The 27,532-nt window shown below is 27.7% G+C and overlaps 1 protein-coding gene across 1 annotated transcript in view; it reads right to left on the bottom strand.

The window, feature by feature from the left end:
- Positions 1-27,381, bottom strand: part of LOC129963195 (nose resistant to fluoxetine protein 6-like) — an 87,320-nt gene extending 59,939 nt beyond the window's left edge. The window contains exon 1 of the mRNA XM_056077368.1: positions 26,806-27,381. Coding sequence (XP_055933343.1) covers positions 26,806-27,154 — 349 coding nt within the window. The 5' untranslated portion in view covers positions 27,155-27,381. The remainder of the gene's footprint in view (positions 1-26,805) is intronic.
- Positions 27,382-27,532: the final 151 nt, after the last annotated feature.

Raw genomic sequence — 27,532 nt, 5'->3', positions numbered from 1 at the left:
TTTCGTATATGTTCTGCATTTTTCACCGATTTATTTTCAATTTTTTTTTTTTTTTTTTTTTGTTAAAGTTTAATTTTTTTCTTTCGTTTATATATTATTTTGCCTTTTCATTCATTTATTATTTTGCATTTTTGTTTATATATTATTTTGCACAAAATCGTTTATGAAAAATGACAATTTCTTGAAAGTTTCCTTGAACAAAAGTTTTATTATGAATATTTCTGAAACCTTAAGAGAGGAATGGGTAAAAAATAAATTTTATGCTGGTTAATAAATGATATTTTTTAATAAAATTCAATTCCATGATGACTAATTAATCATAGATTTCAATTTATAATAATGAATAAATAATATTAAGGGTAAATTTATAGTGAAATTACCATTGAAACCATAGCAGTACGTGATAATTTGAAATTTGCTTTCGCTAGCTTTAATTTTTTTTCATTCTTTAACGATTAAACAAAGGTCTTCAGATTAATAAGTAAAAAAAAAGTTCTGTAAGATGCAATACAATACAAGCATACAACATTCCATGTAAGAATAACAGTTTCTTATCAATTAAATTTCTTTTTCATCTTAAATGAATAATTTACAATTTTATATAATAGTTCTGCTATCTTTTCCTTTATACAAGAAAGAAAAAGAATTCTTTATTTGATTCCTCGATATTCTTTGCAATAAATATGTACAACATTATAAGCCAATCATATGTTTCTCTTCCCATGCTTTATATTCAAAAAGATTTACATTGCATTCATTTTACTAAATATGCTTTCCAAAATGTAGCATACTTATTCTCAAGAATACTGAATTGCGAATTCATTAGTTCTAATAAAGTCTTACGAAATTCAGACTACGACTTTATTAATGAAAGACGGCTTAAAGATTTTTATGGAGATTATTATTATTTTGTTGCTAATATTTGGCGAAATATAGAGCTTGGCAACAATCGGGGCCAATATCTTTGGCTTGAAGCTGGAGATTAGGCGCCAAAATTTAATGCTAGTATTGATTACATTTGACTATTATTTACATTACGTTACTATATCAATCATAGTTAATATTTGGCGACTACATCATGTTTGTCGAGAACTGGCACTCATATTTTGGCATGACAAAACTTGATGCTCTGCTGATGGAAAAATACCTCTCTTCTTCTACTTTGCATATATGAAAGTAAAATGGAGACAATCTTCAGATGAAATTAATTCATCAAATCCACACTGAAATAAAACTTTGTAGAATATTCTTGAAAATTCAATAAGTTGAAATTCCCCTCCAGGAAAAATGATGTTTGAAATCAATAAAAAAAACCCGATTTTTTTTTTATTGCCTTATCCCATAATACCGTTTATAAAATTTTAAAACAATAAAATATCATTTACTATTCTGACAACTTTTAATAGAAAACATGTTAAAGTGACCAGTCAAAGAGAACAAAGACGTAATTTAGTTTTTCCTCTTATTCTAAATTGAATTTTCCGCTTATTAACGATGAAAATAGCCGTATAATATTTATTTTTCTTTATTCAAAATGGTTGTACATTTTCTTAGTAAAGTATTTAGAATTTTCACGAAAGCTGTCATTTAATGTGACATTTTAAACAATTTTTAAAGAGGATATCACTGATAATTGCTTTAAAAATTGTCTTTAGTTATTTATTTTAGCATAGGATTTCTTTAAATGGCATGCGATGAAATAATTGTTCCAAACGTTCTACAATCGGACTTAGACCAACCGAATTTAGTATATAATTATTTCTTAAGTAGTGACTTAAAACTGACTTAAAACGATTTTTCATAATTTTAATTAAATTTTTAATTTTCTCATTTTCCTGTAGTACACTAGTACATTAAAATATTTCCCCCTTCAAATTCAAATAATTTTTTAGTTTTTATAACATTTAATTCCGTTCCAAATACTCCTCATAATAAATTTTTCCTAAATATTTTTAATTAGTTTATTTTACAGAATACTTCTAATTGCTGTAGTTACTGACTTTTTTAGCGAAGCTCGTTATGGCTATATTTAATACATTTTATACAGCACGTTATCGTTGCTGTGTAATTAAGTGAGAACGAATTTGGAAATTTAAAGAAAAAAGATAACCAATTTCAGTTTAAAACAATATCATACTGTGATGTTTCGATCTTGAGGTTCAAATCTCCTTAAAATTTTTTTCATAAAAAAGATGCAATTGCTGTTTTTACAAAGGCATACTTGTGAAAACTCAATCGGGATTATTAAGCATTTGATATCTTTATATAAATTTTAAACGATAGTTAATTAATTCATTTAACACTGTTTCTTCCAAAAAGCGAGCATGATATTAATATGGAAAAGTAATTAAAAGTGAAAAACATCATCACTTGGTATTAAAATTTCGAAACAATAAACCTGTTTTTTAGAAATAGTGATTAATATTATAAAAGAATATTATATAAGATAATTATCTTACAAAACATTGTTTAGCAGTGCAATAGGTATCTAATACAGTTATCTCAAACCAATAATTGTTTCAATGTAGGAATTTAAAATTGTTAACTGAGCGAAATACCAGGCTAACTGTTATAATTTAAGATTCTATTAAAATGATATATTTTAAAAAATGAACTATTATGCATGAAAATATAAATTTTCTTATTATAAGAGATACATAGTGCCCAAAATCCATAAATGTCTCAATTTACTTGGAGAATTGTAACCCCTTATGAAGTCGAATAAGTAATAAAATAAAATAAATATATAAATGAATAATATATATAAATAATAAATATTATAAAATATACAATAATAAAAAATTATAATAAACTTCATAATTTGAATTTTGTTTTCTCCAGCCTGTTCGTCCATATTATTGACGATTTAGGTTAATAAATTATTAGCACGGAAAATATTTTTTTTTATTTTTTTTCTTTTATTTGAGGAAAACAAAAGTTTAATTGAAGCAGTGCACTAAAAACTACTGTGTGTGTAAATTAAAAAGGGCATAAACTATGAAATAAAAAAGGGAACGAAATTACGATTTCAAAGTTGCCTAAGGAAAGCAATTTTTCCTCTTAACTTTAATATTTGAAGAAACACGCAAGTGATGTTTAAATGGATGAGTTTGAAAAACGTCATAACATTAAAAGCACTTTTACAGATTAAGTATCAATTAAATCAAAGTTTAATTTTAAATATAAAGAAGAACTATACGATAATGAAATTGATATAATTAAAAGGATGTTTTTTTTAGTTTTCGGATAATTTAAAAATCATTTTTGATTATGAACATGAAATTTCCATAAGCAAATCATAGCGACTACTAAACTGGAGACAGTTGCATCTATTTTCGTATTCGATTTTACCTCCCCGGTAACATCTATTTATATCAGTTTGGTTTCCTTTACTTCTTTTTTCTTCTGACTAAACGGACGTTTTGGTGAAAGGTGAGCCATTCTTCGAACATTTCTAATAGTATTTTGCAATTCTATTAATTAATTATGCGGAGCGCTGAATTAAAAGCAGCTGTTAAACCATTCAACCAGGCAGTCAGAAACATTGGCACGATGATATGTTTACATTTGACTGTTTAGAATTGTTTGACTGTTTACAATAAATAAGAAGCGATTAATAATTTCATGATTTTGTCAACATTCATGAAATTATACTTTTATAGCTTAAGAATTCGTATATGAGTTGATTACATATAGAGGAAGAATTCTAGTGTATCTTATATTAAGATACACTAGAATAAGTACATTATCTAGTACACTAGATAATAAGTACATTATCTAGTGTACTTATTATTATTCTAGTTCTTTATGTATTATTACAACGATTAACTTTTTTAATTTAATATATTCAGAATGTTATTTTTATACAATCTTCTAAAATAGATTGTAAATATTTAAAACATTTTATAATGCTGAAACATTGAAAATTTTGATATATCTAATATTATTTGTGATAATTTAAAAATGTACCATATGCTTTGCACTTCAATCTGCTAGCCTATTTAAAAATAATTAGATAAAAAAATTCTCCTTAAATAGAAAAACCACAAAAATCTATATTTCAGTCACTGTTTCATTTTGTTTATAAATTGTACACATACGCACGATGAATTTAATTTTGGAATAAAAAATATATAACCAAACTGGTTATAATACTTTGTTTAAAAATAGAAGCAAAGAAGAGATTAATGGTAAAATGATAGTTATTGTAAAAATTGTATTTTGCATATATATATATATATATATATATATATATATATATATATATATATATATGTGTGTGTGTGTGTGTGTGTGTGTGTGTGTGTGTGTGTGTGTGTGTGTGTGTGTTAGAGTGAAATTTAGTAAATTTTTACATTCTCCAGTGATATAATTGTCATCATTGATAATGATATCAATGATATCATCATCAGTGATATCATTGTCACAAAATTATCATCTGGATTTCAACAGAATATAGGACCGACATTTATCGGAGAATATTTCAATGTTTCAATTATCCTCAAATCCATCTCCTCCTATCTATTTATTTGGAAGTGAACACGATATCTCAAAATCGTAAAAAACTAGATAAATGAGATTTAGTACATTGCATAGAAATTTTGGTTCCATAATGTGCTCATTTACCCAATGTAATGAAATTCAAATTACATTTTTCCAAGCACTACGATGTTTAACACATAAAACATAATACTGCATAATGTACAAGAACGTCAGTCGTTTCCATTAATACATGAATTCCATTAGTTTTACAGAAGTATTCTTTTATCATTTTTGTACATTTTTAGGCAGAAATCAGTTGGAAGTATAAGAAAAGGATAAAAAGAAGACACGTGATATACTTTTTAGTGAAGAATTGAAATTCTGTTGTTTCCTAGCTTTAAATTTATCTTAATTCTATATCAGTTCTGTTTAAATCAGTTTTCAGTACATTCTGTTCCTCATATTTAAAGAATTAACTTTTTTTTTTCTTTTTCATTTGCACTTGACTTTCTTTCCCCGTCACAACTTATAATTCTTTTGTTTTTGATGAAGAATTCAATGTGTAATTGAAAATCGATCAACAATGAATCGCGTCAGTTATTACAATTTCTGATACAATTAATAGCGTATATATATTTTTGACCTCAATAATTTTATAAAATTGTTTTCCTGCTATTTTTAATGAGTGAAGACTCCACATGCCATCTGACCTTCGCTTATTTTTTTTTCAAACGAAAGACACCAAAACACGTTTATCACGATTCTGTTTGCGTGTTGTTAAACATTTGATCCTGTTTAGCATTTAAAGAATTAATAAATTAGAAATTAATTCGACACCAATTATATCATTATATTTCAACAGTGAAAATTAACGTTTTCCTTATAAGGTGTTTATAAAGATATAAAAGGAAAGCGCACGTAAAATGAATATCTTTTTCCAACATATTCCTATGAGTTTCTAAACGATTTCTGTAGTATCTCGTTTCAATATATTTGGCTTTTAAAATGTCTACAAAAGTCTGTTAATAATAATGAAGGAAAATATTTATCTTTCTTAATATTTGTTCACTAAAAAAGTATTTAAAAAACTTTGGCAAGAAGTAACTGCATTGTGCTATCAGATTTATGTTAGTTAGTTAGTTAAGATTTTGTGGCACAAGAGACATATCTGGCTATACTGCGCCAAATCAGATTTATGTTAAAGATTGGTTTAGAATTGAAAATGGAAATAACTATTCAGAAATTAGCTTTGAAATGGAGAAACTGACAAATAGAATATCCAGGACGCCAAAAAAAGAAGGGTTTTTTTATTCCTCGTACACGAAATATAATAAAAAAATAAGGTATAGCAAATAAAAAAGAATCTAAAAAGTAACTCAACATCTCTTCGTTTTTACTTTTTAGAGCTCCTTAAATCGGAACACAACCTTTTTAAAATTTTGTCTGTTCTTTTCTGTAAGTACGAAATTTCAAAAAACGTTTTCAGATAGACAGATAAATTTTGGTATGTATAAATTTTGGTATGGATAAATTTTGGTATGTAGTCTTCACACCAAATTTGTAGATTTTGGTTTGAGCGAAATGCATTCAAATCTGTCTATCTTAAGCAAATAACTCGATAACTACGAACTGAAAAGAGGCAGTTATATAGAATTTGAGCATCTTAAAAGTAGATCTGAATACCCTTTTTAATTAAATCCTTTAAAGGGTTAACTGTTTACCAATTTGAATATTTGTATTCATGCAAAAACGCATTGCTTTAGAAAAACTGAAATTTGGTGTGTGATCTTGTTGTTCAAGGTAGTATCTTGTAAGTTTAATTTGTGCTAAAAAGACGTTCAAAATGCATATTCTACGAGGCATAAAGCAGTCAAAAGTGGCACTCTAACAATTAAAAAAAAATCAAAGCACTGGTATTTATAACTTTGCTCAAGGCCTTAAATTTTAAAGCTGAGGAAGCACATGAAACATTTGTTAAGGAATGTACGAGAAAATATCGGATTTTGTCAATGAATAGATCAAGCATTAAAAATTCTATCGCATTGAGTTACATGTGTGACAGATTATTCTATGGAGGCATGAAAAATTTGGTTGATATGAATATTTAAATCATTGATGACTCTTTATTGTTCATGAAATTTTTGCCCACAATTTGTAATACTTACACCAAATTTTGTAAAATGTGATATCAGAATCTTTATGTATGAAATTTTAAAAGTGAAGGAACAACATAAACGTTATTTTAGCAAAGGAAATATCCCGAAAATCACAGAAATGCACAGAGATATACTTTGATCATAACAGAATTCTTCACTGTTACTCTCATTTAATTTTAAGATAATCACTCTGAGACTCTTACTGTATTTAAATAAATTAACTTTTATATACTAATATATGAGAGTTTAATAGATTCAAAGAGGAAAAATGAATTATAATCTTAATACCACGAATATCTCCCTCTCTTGCCAATGCTGTCTTGTTTTTCTTTCATAAGTGCATACTTGATTTATATACTTGACAAAGTGGATATATAAAAGCAAATAAATGATGTGAAACAAAGTTGATATATGAATTTTTATAAAAAAAATCACATATCAGTCCAACTTATTCAGATAGAATGTATAAAGCTTGATACGAATAGACAAATAGTTACAATATATTTGTATCCTTTGACCTTATTGACACAGCTACGTTTTCACAATTTGGAATCTCTCCAAGTAAATGCTCGAATTCAGAAAAATCTTGTAAGGTAGGAGAGTTGTCTTAGAAAAATAACTGACTTAGATTTAATTCCAAAAGATTTTTTAAACTCTCTTACAACTTGATGGCAGCTTTGGAAAGTAGTCAAGAAAAATGGCAGTTTATGAAAATCAATTTCATTTCTTAATGCTAGTTAGAAAATAAGTCAACGTATAGTAATTAAATGTTAGAATTAATTGTATAATAATTAGATGGATAGAGAAATACGAATGAAAAGGAAATTCAGTATATAGATTCTTTTCTGTTGCAATATATGTTATTCAACTCTCAGCTTTTCTTCTAAAACAGTGAACATGCCAATTGACTATGTGGAATCAGAGTTTTTACATTCATTATTAATACTTATTGATTTTTCCGTGTATTGAAATATATAAGGATTTGATGCCAAAAGACATTTTAGACAAAACTGAATATAGATATAAAGTGTTTTTGTTTTTGTTTTTCTTTACTGTTTATTTTATTATGAATAGAGATGACGTCAGGAAAGGATTAAGAAACATTCATTAAGAATTTAATCATGAGAAAGTCCTTTAAAAATAACGAAATTCTCTCTAATTTAAAGACTGAGTGAAAGAAAACATTTGTTTGAAAAGACAAGGTTGAAAGGGGAAAAAAGGAAAAAGGTATTGAAAAGTCATCAAAGAATACAACTTGCAATCGATTCTAACATTTTTCCTTTCGAAAAATGGTTAAGAAAATGAAAAAAATAATAATCCTAAGAACATTTTGATAGAGATAAACAATTTGAGTATCACGTTGGACGCAAATATACAAAGTGACAAACACCGTTAACAGATTTGGCATAAAATTTATTCTAACTTCTTGAAATTTATACTAACTTCTGCAATTTTGATAATAAATATATAAACCGAAATTCATGATCTTAACTTTTTGATCTTTGAATTAACAGATTCACATGTTGCTATAGATAGACAGATTTCTCTCCGATGACCTTCGTTCCAATTTTGATAAAAATCTACAAATTTGATGTTAAGAGCACATATCAAATGTCAATTCATATTCAAGCATATTCAATACATATTCAAATTCATATTCTTCAATAGTGATCTTATAGCTCTTTAGACTCAAACAACTTTGGAATTATTTGATTTTCTGATGAAGGCCTGTACCCTCTTTAAAGGATAAATGAAACCTGTACCTTCTCTAAATAGATTAAATGATTGAAATTACATTCTACAGGTGACGGTAGTAAGGAAAATAAAGTAAATAAAGCAGCTGAAATGTAAATTTGCATAATTTTAGCTTATTTATCTATTTAATAATAGCATAATCCGTGCTGCTAACGTTACAGATTTTTATGTCATTGCATCTAATGACTGCCTTTTTATTTATTTTTCTGGAAGTATATAAAGAGAATTTATTGTAATCGTAGAAAATTTCGAATTCCAAGTTTAATAAATAGATGCCTTACAGACATGACCGATCATCTGGGGGGGGGCAGCGGATGCTAAGTATCGGGCCCCCTAATTAGAGGCCACCAAAATGATCAAGAACTAAAATAAAGTTCTGAACGGTAATAGCGAGATGGAAAGAAGAGAGGAAGAAATTTAACTTGAAAAATCGATGGGGTTTGAAATATATGAAGTTTACAGATATATTATACTTTAGTGCAAGTGTGCAATGTATTATAAGCATAAGGTAGGCCATTTACCTCACCTAATAAATTAAATTGCATATATTACTTTGATAATTCATACTATGAAATATTTAATATTGTTAGAACTAATAATGTCCATGCCAAGGAAGTATCCCTCTGGGTGTTTAGATTCGATTTCAAAAAAGAAAATTAGCAGAAAATAAAAAAAGAAACTCTGTATTTCAAAAAGTTATGAGTAGATTTGTAGCATGTAATAATCCTCCACTTCGAGGAAACCCTGAAATAATAAGAACGCTTAGTAACGGAAATTTCTTATTTATCGAATTATTAAGTAAATACGACTTTGTGCTTTTGGATCATATAAATAGAATAAAAAATTCCAAAAATTGGATTGTACAGGATTTAGCACATATACCACAAGAACAAATTATTCCTGCGTTAGGAAATGCAGTTCTTAACAAAATTAAGGACGATACAAATAACCACGTATTACAGTTTTCAAATGAAATCTACTTCTGATATTTCTCATAAAAAACGAACTTCAAACTTTATTAGAAATGTAAATTTTGAAGAGAAACGATTAAGTATAGATGAGTCACTTATAGGATTTATTGAAGTAACTGATGTGACTGGAGAAGGAAGCTATTGTAAATATTAAATGAGCTTAATTTAGATATTATGGATTGTAGTGGGCAGGCATACGGCAATGGTGGCAACATGAAAGGGAAATATAAAGGTGTACTATCTAGAATAATTACTCTAAACCCTCATGCAATTTATGTGCCTAACCTATGACACTCTTTTAAGTTATTAATTTGTGATGCCGCTTCCAGCAGTAATTTGTTTTGGATATTGCAAAGTTTATATTGCTTATTTTCTGCATTTATAAAAAGATGGGAAATTCTGAAAAAGCATTTAAACATTACTCTTAAACCATTATGCGATACTCATTGAGAAGCCAAAGTAGATACGGTTAAAGCAGTGTATATACAATTCGAACAAACTTGTAATGTCTTAGAAGAATTTATTGATGCAAATAACAATAATACAGTGGTATCCGAAGCTAAAAGTCTATTATATTCAATACAAGAAATGACATTTATTTTATGTTTAATAGTATGGTTTACAGTATTGTTCAAAATTATCACTATCAATAAATAAACTATTTCAAGTAAAAACTACTGTTCTCAACTGGGCTTTGAATTTAATCAATAAAATGAAAATTGAAATAGAAACATTAAGAACAAAATTTGACTTATTTTTAGACAAAGCAAAAGCAATTGCACGTAATTTGAATCTTTCAGAACATTTTCCTGAAAACTGATTACACAAAAAAAAAATTATATTTCTAAACAGCGGGTGATGAAATGATAAAAAGGCCGGTTGAGAAATTTAGATGTTATTTTTTATCTCTGTAATTGATACTTTTATTATACAGATAGAAGATAAATTTAAAAGTATTTCAAATTTGTCAACTGATATAAAAACTTTAAAAAAAAACAAGAATTAGAAAAATGTTCCCAAAACTTTGTAACGTTTTTTAATTACGGTATCGATGAAAACCTAATTCCAATAATTGTTTTGCTACTGGATTTGATTTTGAATGAAAGAGACGTAAATAACGCTCAATACATATTGCAATTTATACTAATCAATAATTATAATGATTTATTTCTAAATTTATTAATGGTGTTAAAATTTTTCTTTACATTGCCAGTAACTATAATAAATACTGAGCGCTTTTTCAGCAAATTGAAATTAATAAATAATTGTCTTCGGTCAAGCCCGTGTGCATAACGCTTAAATGCACTTGTTATACTAATCATTGAAAAAGAAATTGCAAAAATTTATAATTTTCCTGAAGTAATTAATAGAAAAAACAATATCACTCATTAAATAACACATGTAATAGTAATTTGTGGTTGCACTTGTATTTTTTTTCGACTTTTCAAAAAAATGTAGGGCCTCAATTGGTTTCTTACACCCGACCCCTTCATAGAGAATGCCGGCTCTGATTACAGACTTTTCTGAACCTGAAAAACACATTCTGGAATTATGTCTGTCAATGAATATGATAAATCATAAACACGTTTAGCTAGACCGATAAAATTTGGTAGATGGGCTTAATACAATTGCATCAAATATTTAACGAAATCCATTCAGAGGAAGTGGGTTTGTCTGGCTTCCTGAGTACAAATGAATACGATTAACTACGAAACGTATAGTACTTTCTGAAGCATGTAAAAGCTATTACTAAAAAATGTTTAAAGAAGAAAAAAAATCCGTCAGTCTGGTATCTTAAGTGTCGATATTTATTTCAAATTTCAGTCTCCCAAAGTATGCAGAGCTTAATTTCTCAAAATAGTGACCATCTGTTGGTCATACTTTCGCATGGATATAAATATGATAATTCAAAAATCAATGATTGAAATAAATGAAATTTGGTATGTGATCTTGCGACGGCAATTCTGTGCCAATTTTTAATTTCAACCAATTCGATAAAAGGCATCGAAAATACTTATTCGATTTTCTGGTGTTTGTTTACTAATCGAATGCCAGCGATTAATTGCCAAAAACATCCCAAAGATATCACTTTTGATTCAGACTAAAGATTGTTATTTCGCAAGTCTTAATCTCCGATGCCATGCAGTTTATACATAAGTACCGGTTTTCTTTATTATTCTACGAAATACTACTCCCCATGTATGGACTGTGAAAACAAAATTTTGAACATTCAGGTCCTAGCCCAAGGTACACATTTTTATAGGTATAAGGTTGTTGTTACTTATGGCACTTGTCACGGACAAGCCCGCTGTTCGGACAGCCGATTTAAGCCTAAGTGGGGGGGGGGGCTCTTGTTTTAATCATAGAGCTAACTAGGGCCAAGAGTATGACTTAACAATACACGCGTCACAGCCCTTTTTTCGGGGCGGACTTCATTCTCGCGTTTCATTCACTCATCCACGGATCGTAATTTAGACCTGAATTAGAGAACGATCGTCCCTGATCCAGTACCCCCAGCAATGTTACTCTCGACATGGAGGACTTTGTGACCCCGACAGATTTATACACGCGTCAGCCACCAAGCACGTGTGGAATCTTCAGCCCGTGGGGTTCGAACTCACAACCAAAGGAACGTGAATCCAACGCTCTACCAGCCAGGCTATCCCAGCTGTTATTTGTAGAAGGGGATAACAGAAAGCTTTGGGAAGATTCCTTCAGCTGGTGTACACAAACAATCGAAATATAGATCTAATGATGGTATCTATATTTTATATTTTGCACTAGGCTTTCACTAGAATAAACGTTTCTAGTATTGCATGGATTCTGTTTTGCTACCATTCGCGACATCTTTGATTTTCCTTGGTACTCCGATATTCCATAGAGCCCAGTTTAGAAACTACTGTTATATTCTTTGCAATTATCAACAAAAAATGCTCCTCACATTTGAAAGTAAATATACACAGTAAATAGTGACTTGCAGAGAGTTCTACTTAATTGTTATGTGACATTCTCATCTTTAATTTAAATTAGATTTATTAAAACAATTTACCCTGGTGGGTACAGAAAAAAAGGGGGTCTGGCTTTTCCCATCGATGGCAGGACACACTTCCCAAGGAAAGGGTTGTACCGTGGCCGGTGATAGGCCTTTGGATTCAACCACAGTTCCCGCCAGTGTTGCTGTTGCTGCGGTCCGGTCATTCAGAGTTTTCCGTGTGCCTTCGGGTGGGTCGGAGTAACCGGTTTCGGGATATTAAAGAATTTCATCATTTCGAACTTTCCTATGACGTCTACTTTAATTTCACAAAAAAAAAAAAAAAAAGTTTCTTTTTTTTTAGAAAACATTTTTTTTTTGTTTTAAGTAACACGCAGTGAATGACGCAATGAAAGCGTGTCAAACTTTCCTTCATTTTTTAATCTTGAAAGGAAAAGTTGTCATATTTTGTATGAATAAAACGTTTGACAGAAAAAGTGTTTTCTCCGAAAATTTTCCCTTTCAGCATGCTTTAAAGGAAATAGCTATATTCTATTTTTCTAATCTTTGTAAGAAATCAATTTATTATTCAAACGACGTTTATAAAATTGCTTTTTGATTTGTCAAAAGTGCAGGAAAAAGTCAACGGTAACAAAGAGATCAAATTTTAGTTAACCATCAGTTTTTATTCTGAGGTAATCACCTCTATATTTCAACATTCACAAGGAAAAGTTTTTTCTGGAAATTGGATTGTATTTTTAAACTGGCGATGAAAATAATACATATTGATGAGCTATTTTATAAATAATTTCGTTTCGTAACTCCGATTGTCAGAAAGATATTTTCGACAATCCCTTATCCACGACGGTCCTTTAACCCTCAACTATATTATTTATTAAAACTGCATTGAGTTAAAATTACTGTTAAGTTAAAACTTCAAAAAAAATATAAAAAGAATTATATTTCATAAAATTTCGTAATCGTTCTCGGCCAAATCTTCATTTTATTAAGGTATGAAAAAAAAACATTTTTCAGGATTACACACATCATTTAAGAAACGCTAATGGCCTATTTTATAACTAGTGTTCACCATTGATATGAGGTTAATAATATGACATTAAGGAAAAAGAGAAATTTTTGGAATATAAATAATTATTCATCTGTGGGTCTGTTTATGGACACAAAAACTAAAAAATTCAACGAGTTAAAGGAATGAATTTTGATTCGCTTTCTTTGCTCAGTTTATCATATATTTCTATTAAATTTTTGTATAAAGAAAGACCTTTCTAATTATTTACCCTTTATGTTTTTATCTTTCTGTTTATCCATGTATCCAAACAGTATCTGAATCAGAGGGAAGGGTTTCCCAAATCTTTCTCTCGTGCTGCCTAATAAAATCCTCTTCCCATAAAATTGTGGGCTTAGGGCAAGGCCGCGAATGCACTAATGAAATTTGGTATGCGAACTTGTAACTGAAGTTTTATGCCAAATTTTAGTTTCGTTCAGTCAGAAAAAAACTTCCAAAATATGTATTCGATTTTCTTTTACTTGTGTATTGATTACATACCAGCGATTAATCGCCAAAGGTTTAGACACTAGATTAAAAACGCAAGATTTGAACCCAAAACTGATATTTCGTAACTATTGTTCCCTAGTGTCTCCTTATAATGCCTTAAGTCCACAATTTTATACGAAGAGGATATAACATAATTGCAATGGCCCTAAATTGCATAATGTGGTCTAAAGATAATATGCTGAAACACAATATCTGCCAAAAGATCATATGCAGTGCGGTCGCAAAGTCTTTTCCAAATTACAAAAAATTATTGCAAAATAACTTATTATCATTTCAGATATGATTGTTTCGATAAATTGTAAAGCCTTTTATACAGTTTTTATCAAACAGCTTACGCACCTAATAATGAGCATCTTGGACATGTCAAAGATTGCAAGGTGATATTTTTGTCACCTATTATTCACCATTCCGGCTGTCCCAATATTATAAGTGTATAATAATAAGTGTATTAATATCTTCATTTGGCATTAAAAATACTTTGTCTTTTTTTAGCCCTTATACTAATATATTCATGGTACAGAAGAAATATTGAGTTTTTTTTCCTTGTCGGCGCCATTTTAATAACAGTTGAATGTAAAGTCCCTTTTTTTGCGTTAGCTCCTCTATCTGATGGACTAAAAAAATTAAGAACACGACTATTCTATTATAAAAATTTTATGGTATTATTTTCAATATTTTTGTAATATTTTTTGTAATCAGAAAATATCTTTACGACTACACCATATGCCAATCGGTCAATGGAAGAGTCTAAGATGCATATACTGGTCTCACTTCACTAAATAGTGAAACTTCACAAAATGCGTCATTAAGAGTATAAGAAATAGGATACAGGTAGGTTTAATTTTTAGTTAAAATTTGCAATATCATTCATTTGGGCCTTTTGAAAGAATTGTTCGCACATAGACCTTAATAGAAAGAATGAAATCATTCATAAATTGCAGATTCACTAAGCAGATATTTAATTTCGTGGGCACAAATGAAAGTGAATAATTTTCTGTGATATTAATATTATTCCTTTGGTATTAATAAGAATAATTATTTATTGAATCATTATGAATGTAAATCATGCTCCTAACTTTAATTATGAAGAAAATTATAATAGAATATTTACTGCGTGAATCGAAAAATAATAAAGTTATTTATCTTTAAGACTTGCTAACTTTTTGGCTGATTCCATAAATAATCTGCCTAAACATTTCGATGACTCTGCTAAATGGATTCGATCTTAGTGACATAGAAATGAATCAATTTTGGAATGTTTTGATAATTAATTATTACATAATTAGGAATGAATGTAAATTCAATATTTTCTATTTCAATTCGATATTCGTTACAATAAACATGTTTAATATCTGCATGATTGAAAAACAATAAAGTTCCAGTAACGATTTGCTGATATTTAACCTTGAAAGAAGAAATTGTCTTCTTCATTTGAATTACCTGATCATGAGTTCACTTGAATGACCTCTGGAGTTTATTCTTTCTAAAAATAAGTTGATTGTTTACAAAAATATTAATTGATTTCATTGTTTTTATTTTTTTGCAATCAGAAACGTCACTTTTACGTCAAAAATTTTACAATCTGCAAATTATGATTAATCATACCAGGAAGATCATAATGATGTAGAACAATGATGTATTGAAAGTCATCTTGAGGTAAAAATGTAATTTTCCCAAAATACAATGTTGTTTATGTTATTGAACATACAATTATTTCTTGACTTCATAATTTGTCATCAGATAATTTCACTTAAGTTGGAATTTTAAAAATGTAATCAAGACTTTAGTTATTAGGTACATAAGATTTACTTCAGCTTTAGTAAATTCGGTTTCTAATATTTATAAAACTTATTTAAGTTTAAAGATATAAATTTATACTATTTTAAAAATATCAAAATTTAAAAGATTAAAAAAGTTATATATATTTTTTGCAATTTATCAAGGAATAGAATAATTAAAACCTTGTCCAATTTTCTAATTTTAAAAGATTCTACATTTCAATAGCTTAAGGAAAGAAAGTTTGGACTATTGAATTCTGATTCTGTTCAAACTTCTTGGAAACTTAATTCTATATTTGTTTTCTCTCTCTTGAAATTGTGTTATTTTGCATTTAAAGAGAGAAACTATATGATTTTAATTCACTATTTTGGTATAAGTAATTATTTCATATGATAATTATGATGTAAAAAATTTAATGAAATTTAACTCTTAATCCCTTAACAGTCGTGCTCGTGTATTCTTACGGACGCCGAATTATCGCTTCTTAATTTTTTAATTAAATTAAATCATGTAAAGACTTTAAAATTAGATACATTTAATCCACAAACACCTTACGTGTTCTGTGCAATTTAATTGAATCAATCGGGCAATACTCCCAAGAAATGAAATGTATCATCTAATTAGACAATAAAGAATTAAAATATTTAGGTAGTTAAAATAAGTATATATAATTTTTGCATATGTTTCAATTGCTCCAATGAAAAAAATCGGTTTTTGGAGATAAGTTGAAATATTCTTCTCTATAACTGTAATGTTCTTCTTGAGATAACTGGAATTTTTATTCTCTCTCTTCTCTATTTTTATGTATAATTGTGCAATTTTATGTTTAGCTTCGTAGTATAGTGAAAAAAATGTATATTTTGAAATTCTCAGAGTTGATACATTTTGTTCAATATTCGAAATAAGCCTAATTTCGTATATACAATTGCATAGAAGCATATTACTATAAATATTATTGGAACATTATTTTCCTATTTGTGATTTACATAATAAATATATGACAAAACATATCTTAAATATTACAAACTTATAAAAACTTTTTATGTAATAAAGCATTTAAAAAGTATTCTTAATAATTTTAGTACAATATATGTAATAATCGTTTCTGTTGATTTTGATCTGAACTCAAAAATTACTATTTATCAGAAATGACACGTTGTCCCTATACAACATATTCCTTATTATTAAAAGTTTCATTTAATTTCTTTGAAAACCCTGTAATATATAGAATTTTTAAGAACATTCTAATAGGTAGATATCAAACATTAGCGAATAGTGCTCTTCTTTAAGACAAAAGTAATATTTATAATGCTAAGATATTTTGCATTCCCTGCGTTTTATTTCGCTTTTAAAAGCTTCTTTTTTCATGATGAAAAAATATCAACTAATATTTAAAAAAAAACTTCTATAAAACAAAAATGGAAATTTTATTATCAGGTCTATTAAGCATCTGTATTTAAGACATTTTTCCTTAATGAAAGCTTACTTTATTGTGGTTCTCATGCAATCTCTTTTGTAAACCTCAAAACATAATCTCATTGGAGTTTTCCATGATTCAGAATATCCATTATGTAAGCTTTTATTACTTTTTTACGATACCTCGTGGCTTTTAGAATTAAAGAGCATTCTGGAAGTTTCAAGTCGTAACACGCAGATAGTCAACAGATGACAAAGCAATGCAAAAAAACATGCTTTCAGTTTTTGTTGCTACTGAACTTTTGTGTTTTAAATAATTTTCTTTTGCTACATTTTCCTAAAATTATTCTACCATTCCATTCTTTTATCATATTTTCCAAAAATTTTGTAGACACTAAAATATACGCCTAATTACACGTTCGCTGTTACAAGAATTAATAATAAATTCAGACGATTTTTATCGCCTGTTTTTTATCGATTGCAATCGTCAGAATAAATTTTAATATTTTTATAAATTTAGATATTGATTTTTTTAACAAAATATAACTAAGCCTTAAACTTTTTTTTTCAAGAATTAAAAATATGATTATATAAATTGTTGTGCTATACATGTTAAACAATATACCATTAAAAACTTTTTTTAATCTTAAAAAGAAACATCAAATGATTCAAAAAATAATTTAATTAAAAAAATTTTAAAATAAGAAGAATTTAAATAATTTCCTATTTATTCTAAGATTGTGTATGTCAATAATGCATACCTAAGATATGATAAAATTATTATTATTATTATTATTTATTAAGCTGCTGTATACTTTTCTAATTTGAAACTGAAAGTATCACAGAGAGTTTTCTTAATGGTTTTGTAATGGTTTGTTTGGTTGAAAGATATTCAACGTGGTCAAATAAAAAAAATTTGAAAAACTTTTCCTCTGAAAGTGAAAGTATTTGTATTATTCAAAAGTAAATATCCAAATGTAGTAAAAGTTGCGAGTCAAAAGTAAATATTGCCTGAGCTAAAATTGGTCATAAAAATAGGAAAAACTTACAATTTCATATGCGGTAAACTTTAATAGTATAATTGAAATTACCTTTTTCTTGTGAAAATAATTAAAATATATTTATGTAAGAAAAATAGAAAATAAATATTATATGCTAATATTCTTTTTGTATTAAAATATAAATTTTAGTGCTCTTCATTTTATGTTCCTAATTATTATGATTTCAATAACACAGTATAAGAATTAATTATTTTATCTGTATTTTTTAAAGAGCAATTACATAATGAGAATTTATAGCCGACTTTTAGAAATTAAAAATATGGATTGAAATTAGATGAACAAGGACTGTCGTCTGGATTTGTGCTTTAGGAAAATAAATAAATTTACGGTAAAAGATAGATGATTAAACAGTAGCAATAATTTAATTCAAACCATATATGTAAATTTAATAAAGAAAATGGAAAATATACCATATAATTTAGGATTTATTTTTTAAAAAAATTCTCAACTAAAATTACATTGTTTCTTATATTTAGTAGCACAAAGTGTTTTGTATAATACTTTTATGTTATTGTTCAATATAATACTACCTTGTAAAATCACCATCGTAATATTGCAATGTTTTTTGCTCTACGTCGGATTAAATTTTCGGCAGAATTTGGACTATTTATCAAAAATTCTTATTATTCTTATTTAACGAAAACATTCTTACAAAAAGTTCTTTTAACTCATTTTATAATTTTCTTTTCATTTACCTTCCTTCTGTTTTATATCTTTAATATTAAATATATTTATTAATTTAAAGACATTGCTGAAAAAGAGTTGACGGGAAATGCTTTTAAATAAGAATATTTCTTGCTTTTAGTTCTAAAAAAGGTGGTTTAACATATATACAGATATGATGAACACAATCGAAGCTGAATTATATCAAATCACTGTAACATAAATACAGCAAAACATATAATTATAGTGACATCGCATTCTTAGGAAATCTTACGTTTCGTTAATAAAACCAGTTCTGAAGATACACGAAGGTTATTTTTAACCAAGGATCAGAATTTTGAACTGCGGTTAGATTACGAAAGTGACTGTAGCCGGAAAGTGACTGAGAGTGCGGTTGATTCTAGAACACAAACTTGACAATCATCAAATTTTTGCATTCGGTTGATTTTCGGCAAAATCAAATGTTTATACTTATGATAATTCAATTTTACATCAGAATTTCTGAATTTGTGAAGTTATGAATCCTAATCTCTGAATTTGTGAAGTTATTTTTGAAATTCTGAAATTTTTATTTTACTTCAGTAGCAGCAAAATTTGAAATAACATGGAATAGAATTTTTAAATAATAACGCATCAGTATTCTTTCAAGTTTAGGCTTAAACTCTTATGCGGAATGTCAAACCTTTATATGATAAAAAAAAATGTCCTTGTTTATTACTTAAAGAATTTTCTTTTTATTTAATGACATTTTTCGATAAGAGTGTTTTCATCTAGAATCTGGTTTTTGAGGACATTTAATTTTTGTTTTATAATTACTGATTATTATATGCAGTTTTTTTATCACAATACTCTGAGAATTTTAAACAATACGTAAACTGACGGCGAATTTATCTACACATAGTCCTTATTATCTATAACGGAAGAGTTTAGATTTATTTAAATAAAAAAGTTGTTTTTCAGGAAATGCGCTTTTAGACAAAGAAGCTCGCCTATTAAATTTATCACAGTTTATTTTGCATGGATAATTTTATTTAATTTTTCCGACAATGCCAGTTTATCGCGCTATTCTTTTGATTTGTGCATTTTTATATCTTAAATATGTTTTAATTCATAAGAAGAATTGAAATTTAAAGTAAGTAGAAATAAAATATGTGTATTAACGTTGTATTAACGACTATCCAATAAAATGCTTATTTATTTGTTCTCTCTTTATTGTAACAGAGAAGGAAATATCTAATTAGATGGTATTATGAGATAATTCACGTGTTCAGAATTAGGGCTATTAAAAAAAGAATCATTAAGAACTATTAAAACAAGAAGATATAAACAAAACATAGGCTTTTTCTACTCACATCAAATTCTACTACAAATTCTACATTGTCACGTAACTGTGAATGATATGGCAGTCAACGGGTTAAAAGATTTCCGATAATACGTATTTCATAGATCGATAGAATTAATCCCAATTTTGACAGTTTGAAACAAAATCCAAAATATGACCCTATTCATAGTAAATTGTCCAATATTTTTGCGATTTTTAAGAACAAATAGTTAATGTGAACAAATATAACGCGATATAACCAATAGAGTTCACTAGAAAAAAATTTTCTTTTCAAATTTTTTTCTATATTTATAATTTGGCCACCGGAATATTCAATTATTATTGATGAATCAATCTAAAATAAACGCAAAAACGAATTTTTTTTTTTTTAATGTTTCATAATCTCTTTTTACAGTTTTTTCCCTCAATATTTATTTTTCCTAAAATTTTGGATTTTCCTTTTCTTTCCTTATTTATTTTTTTCCTATATATTCTACTCTTTAAATACAATATTTTTCACTATGCTTCTGGATTTTGGAGTGTCCCATTTGGGAAATAATAAGAAATCTGATCTCTTTACATTTATTTTTTGATTAATGCATTTAATCAAAGAATAAATCGATAAAAAAAGAAGATAATTAAAATGTTATCCAAAGTAGCTTTTCTTTACAACGAACATCGATAATAAGTATTACAATAATCTCCAAATCACAAAATATTTGTTAAAGGCTTATAAAAAATCTTATAACTATCAGAAAGCTTATAAAAAATCTTATAACTATCAGAAAGCTTAAAAAAAACTTATAATCGGCGTTGTAAAATCTTTAACTGAGGAAAACGAAACTAAGGAGTGGCATTCATAATGGAATTTTTACTAAGCTACAATCCATGTTTAACCTTTTCAAATAAAGAAAAATTGTTATTTTTAAATTATGCATTCAGCACCAAAATTTTATACAAAAAAAAATCGTTCAACTTTTGACAATTTTAAGTGTCTGAAAAAAAATTATGACATGAAATTAAAAGTTTCTTTCTTTTAATTCTTTTCCTACTGAAGCACGTGTATTCACATCCTCTTCCTAGAAATATTACTCTTAAAAATATCTCCCCAGGGAATAAAGTAATTACTATGAAAGCCCGAGAATGGTTTTTGTACTATTCAAGGACTTTTGCTTCGTCACAAAACATTTCCCTGAATTTTTATCCCCGCCAAATGCGAAGCTGATCAACCACTTTGAAATTGATCAAAATTAATAAGAAAATAGAAAAGTAACATTAATGCCATTCGAAAATAAGTAATAATATATTGCTTGCGGTTAAATATGACATTAATCATCACCAAATTTTCAGTAATATTTGATTCCGAATTTATATATAGCTGTAATGAAACGTAATGAATGTAATTAAGAAGTAAAGAATTTCATTGTGAGCCATATCGGCTTTATAGTTTAAAATTAGTTTATATTATATTATGCGAAAGTTTGTTCCAAAGTAGAAACTCCTGTGAACTTTTCGTTTTTTTTCTTGTGATTTTATGATTTGAGAAAAGATCGATAAAAAAAACAAAAATCATAAATCCTTTCAGAATAGTGCGAATCTGTGGTTGAAAAAAAAGAAACTGACTAAACCATACTAATAATCTCATAAAACTATCTTGTAATGCATATAACAAAATTTGTTTTTTTTTTTCCAGACTTGTTTAAATTTAGTTACCATCACTTATTCAATACGACAAGTTGTAACCAATGAGCTTCAAAAGTCTGCTCAAAAATATTCAAAATTATAGATAGCCCAAATTTTGAATTACTCTAATAAATTTGACATTCTCTTTTTGCGATTTAACGTTCGATGGTGAAACGTACAATTTTCAAATTCATTATCAGTGCCTAATTTCCGAATAGACAGTTGCCTAAGACTACTAGTCTGAAAAAGTTCGCAAGCAAGTCAATTAAAAAAAAATGTGTTCCTAGATGCCAAGTAGATAAATTTGTAAAAAAATTGATTCAAATTTTAATCATTGTAAAATATTAAGATAATATTAACAATTAATCAAGTGTAATTGGTCAGGTTCTTATTTGTCTCATTATGTTGCATAGTTAATTTTTTAAAGCACGAAATCTTTTTTTCAATAATATTATGCAGAAATGCAGATTTTTGTTGCCTGTAGTCATAATAGTTAAATAAAAACAAACACATTTCCACAAAGTTGATGAATTAAATCATTAACATGCTAAAAATATGTCGAAATGTTTAATTAAATTGGCCAGTTTATTGAAAGAGAGGACACCCTCTAGAAGAGTGTAATACTAAAATGAGTACTCTCTAGAACAGCAAAATTCTACAATGAGCCACTTTTCATCATGGAATAAGATCTTTTATAATTCTATCTTTAGACATTAACCTAGTCATGAAAGTCATCATATGCCCCTTGAAAATGTTCATAATAAAGGAAATTTAATGCTTCTTTGAATGATTGCTACTTCTCTTCAATGTTGATTATTTCATTAATGGCCAAATGATTTTTTTTGCATTATATTACGATGTTACAATAGAATTAACTTATGCCTCCATAATTTATAATTTCATCTGTTTTATTAAAAATACTTTTATTCGCAATCGAAAAAAATGGAAATAGACGATTCGTTTTTGACATTGAGATTCCCCCCTCCCCATCTAATCTGAAACAGATTTCACTGTTCCATTCATTTGCATTTTGTAATGATGCCATGAAAAGTTACAAAATTATTGCTAAACGTATATTGGCTGTTTTGAAGGAAATATAGACCAAAGTATACTCATTTGCATGAATTTGGGAGAGATACAATTATAGAGTTACAAGACGGAAGATACAATTGTAAAATTGCTAGACGGAAGATACAATTGTAGATTTGCAAGACGGAAGATACAAATGTAGATTTGCAAGATGGAAAATACAATAGTAGAGCTGCAAGACTTAAGATACAATTGTAAAATTGCAAGACGGAAGATACAATTGTAGATTTGCAAGAACGGAAGATAAAAATGTAAATTTGCAAGACGAAAGATACAATCGTAGAGCTGCAAGACGAAAGATACAATCGTAGAGCTGCAAGACTTAAGATACAATTGTAGATTGCGAGACGGAAGATACAATTGTATATTTGCAAGACGGAAGATACAAATATAAATCGGCAAGACGGAAGATACAATAGTAGAGTTGCAAGGCTTAAGGTAAAATTGTAGAGTTGCAAGACGGAAGATACAATTATAGGGTTGCAAGACTCTACGTCGTAATAAGAATGAATATTTTGATAGTGTGCAGTTATTGGTAGAGCTAATTCTCTGAGGATAATGATGTGCGAATAAAGAAAGAGGATATCGTAAAATTTAGAAAATGTCAATAATCAATAGAAATGTGTCGGTAAGACAAATTCAAGAAATAACAAATTTTGAAAGAACGTTACAGAAAACAAATTATTGTTCCCTGGATAATAATATACAAAAAAGATAATCTGTGGTATATTTATAACATTATTATAGAAACATCAAAATCCTGTGTAAGAATACTACAATTTATCGGTAGAAGGTGAAGGATGAAAGAAGATTTTGAAGAATTCAGAAGAGATCCATTGTCAATCGAAATGCGACGGTAAAACTAATTCAAAATATGACAAATTTTAAAACCAAGCTGCGCGAATAAATAATTGTTTTCTGAATAATTAAATACAAGCCAAATATCATGTATTTATCGCGCAGTTTTAGACAAATCGAAGTCATCTTCCTTGGTGCCTGATTAGAACTCAGAATGGAATGAAGCTATGCTCCGTACTACGATAATTGTCTTTATGATTATTCCTGTAAAGCCCTGAGTAGCTGAAAAAATACATTTTATGGAATGTTTTCTAATAATCACTTCAGGTATTACAATCTAAAAGCGTATTTTTAATAAATTACGACAATATCCGTTAGTTAGAAAGACCACTGAAAGCAGAGCGATGCATCAAAAAATTCTAATTCAACTTGAATACTGGAAATGGAAGTCGGAGGTTTGTTTTAATACGAAAATGCTAAGCTGCCACATTTAATGTGCACTTAGAAATATCGACGTTTTATATATTGTGTGGTTTCCTCTTCTTGAATTTCTAATTAAAATATTTCTTGAGGTTTTTTTTAAATTCAGATACCTATGTTTCCATTTGGCATACTAGAAAACAGGTATTTTGACGTTTTAGTTTAGCCCAAAAAATTTTTATAAACAAAGTTTTAACAAGAAAATCTAAATTATTTATAATATAACTATTTGACTATGAATTCATGTAAAGCCGCGTGTTTTTCTTCTTGCTTGTTGTTTCTTATTAGATGAAAAATCCTCTTTTAAGTCTGAAAAATTTTACTGGGACCTTCATACTAATATTAATGTGGAAATTAAATGCTTATTAACAATATATCGAAATAAGTTCGTTTCAAAAATAGTTAAAATAAGTTTTTAAAAAATAATTCACGAAATTTATCGAAATGTTTTAAGTAAAATTTTTTAAAGTGGTTATTTTGTACGAAGGATCTGAAACAAGATGGCAAGATGAGAAAATGTTTTGTTACTACAATGTTTTTCATAATAAGACAATTTATGAAAAAAAGTTTTATATATTTTTTTCTTTTTTCTGCAGTTTTAGTTTGCAGCAGTTAGTAGAATGAAGGCTTTGCTTTTTTTTAAAAAAAGACTACATTACATTTTTTTTTACTTTTTTGTTAACATACAGTATTTTTATCATTAATTCCTTCAATGGATAAATATAGGAGTTCTATTTTATAATAAAAAGGTATGATATAAAATAAAAAAAGATAGCACACTCAAGACTAAAATTTATTTTTTATCATGCTTCCTTTCATAATTTTTTTATATTGTAGCATTAAATAAAACATATAAAAACTTTTAAAGGAAAATAGATATGCAACTCATTAAAAGAGATATAATTAAATAAAAAAGAACACAAACATTTTAACATATTTTTAAAATAATCAATTTTATTTATCTACTTTCATTAAATGTAAAAGTTTTAATAAATAAAAAAAAATATTTTTATAAATTAACAAAGCATTTTTACATAAAAAAGATTAAAAAGAAAACTTTACAACTATAGAAAAGAAAACGAATCTTTAAATAAGCCCATATAGAACATTTTGACATGATTTTAAAGATGTAAATTCTCTCCACCGTGTTTTAATTAAATAGGAAGTATGCAACTTTAAAGCAATATCTTCACAATTTTATTTCCCCGATTTTATGGAACTTCAAACCACCTGCAAAAACTTATACTTGACATTAGTAACTCAGTCACACCACTTGAAACTGTTTCAAAACCAGTTTGTCTTGAGTGTGACAGGCATAAACATCCCTCGAATGTTTTCGCGAAAGTATAAAAAAAAAAAAAAAAGAATCATTAAAAAGCGATAGGCTCCGGTTCGTCTGATATTGCGTTACCCAAAATAGTAGAATGAAAATGAAATTTTCCCTGAAAGTACTCCCAATAATATGCTTTCTCTTCTATATTAGAACAGGATATTTTATATCTCCGCGATTTTATTCGATTTTCTAAATGCCGGATATTATCGCGATGATACTGTTACAATGATGTTGGCTCACTTTTACCAACAGGGTTAAGTTCAGTAGTATTGATACATATCATGTAATTTTTAGAACATTATTAGAATTACTAAAACAAACATTACTATATTGATCGATAAAAAGAAAAATAATTCTTTCACATTAGAACTTTTGCAATTCTAACAGGTTCTTATATTGAAATAAGTTTGAAATCATTATTAAATTATTTCATCTTGAAAGGATACAAAATTTATAAATTATTTCTTTTTTTCTTTTTCATTTTTAATGAGAAACTATAACTTTTTTTTTAAATTTATAAAATTTTGCTTGTTGGTTCCTTTATACTTATTTAATTGACAGGAAACTTGACCATTGTTTTGTTATTGCTTAAGATTTAAATAACTTTAATAGATCTATAAAAATGATATTTAAAATACATCAAAATAAATTTTTCGCCTTTAAAAGTTACGATTAGACTAAATAAGAATAAATTTAAGGTGTTTTTTTTTCAAAACTTTCTTTATTAAAAATTAAAAAAAAAAAAATTCTTAGTAAATGTTTAAATGTAATTTTGTATTTGTAAATTTAATGATATTTTTATTTGTCCGTTCATTAAAAGTATCTACGATATTATTTCTTTTGAATTTATTTTAATTCATTATGATATTATTACTGTTGAAATGGCAAGTGTTATCTTTAAGTATAATCGTTATTGTAATAATTAATATGATTCTTCCAAACAGTGTTTTTTTGACAGAATTTAACTGTTTATTTAAAATACTAAAGAAATTGTATAAAAAACGATAAGTATATTTTTATTTTATTAAAATAATTTTCACATATTAATGTACACAGAATTTTAGATATGAGTAAAATTTAAAAATATTAATTTAAGAATTTAAAAAAACAAAAAGCGGAAAACTTTTGATATACTCATAAATTAATATTTTGTAAAAGTTTTCAGAAAAATAATTGAAAATCCCATTTTGATTTTAGTATGAATTCGAGATAGCATTATAAATAATTGAAAACCGTTAAGAAGTGAATCAATCTTTTGAATTTTTACTTACTTCTTATTGCCCACTCTTGCAGTTTTTGCATTCCAATCACCATCTTGAAGATGCTTGCCATACATCTCCCTGACAGGCGGATATCGGCACTAGATCTGATCACAAACGGCAAAACTTTCTTAATAACATCGTCTATCAGATTCTTCATTTTTGACTCCACTGCTGCAAAAGTTTTAAGTTCTCCATTGTCTATTTCCACCTCATCTGAGTCCAGATAAGTTGGTGGGTAATCTGGAAAGATGGCACTTCCAGAGAGTGACCTGTTCAATTTTGCTGCAGATGTCTGGACATCAGCCCACAACAAAAGCACCGAGCACACAGCGGCAAATATCAGGACACAACGCACCATGGTTATGGTGTCAGTTTCCAAAAAGAAAGTAAGAGCGAAAAGATACAGAGAAATTTTCTTCAGAGGCAATTCATTCCGCGAGTCTTCAAACGATGATGCCCAAGAGCAGTTAGAGAAACTCTGTGAAATCCGAAATAGCAGATTGAAGGAGTGAAGGTCATTAAGAAAGTGGCCTTCTGTGAGAACTCGCTTCTTAAAAGAGCCTCGCCGGTTGTGCGGCTTTAGTCATATTAAAACCATGACCTTGTAGAGAGTTTCTTCTCTTCGACCATTTTGTGGAAGACTTTCCTGGTTTTCGGTGGGACACATTGTTTTTCCTATCTTTTAATTATCTAACCGCTTTAGTTTGTCTTGATTTTAGATAAATAGCATTTAATC

The sequence above is a fragment of the Argiope bruennichi genome, chromosome 3 (assembly GCF_947563725.1).
Source record: "Argiope bruennichi chromosome 3, qqArgBrue1.1, whole genome shotgun sequence".
Taxonomy (NCBI): domain Eukaryota; kingdom Metazoa; phylum Arthropoda; class Arachnida; order Araneae; family Araneidae; genus Argiope; species Argiope bruennichi.
This window is presented reverse-complemented; position numbering and strand designations above follow the sequence as displayed.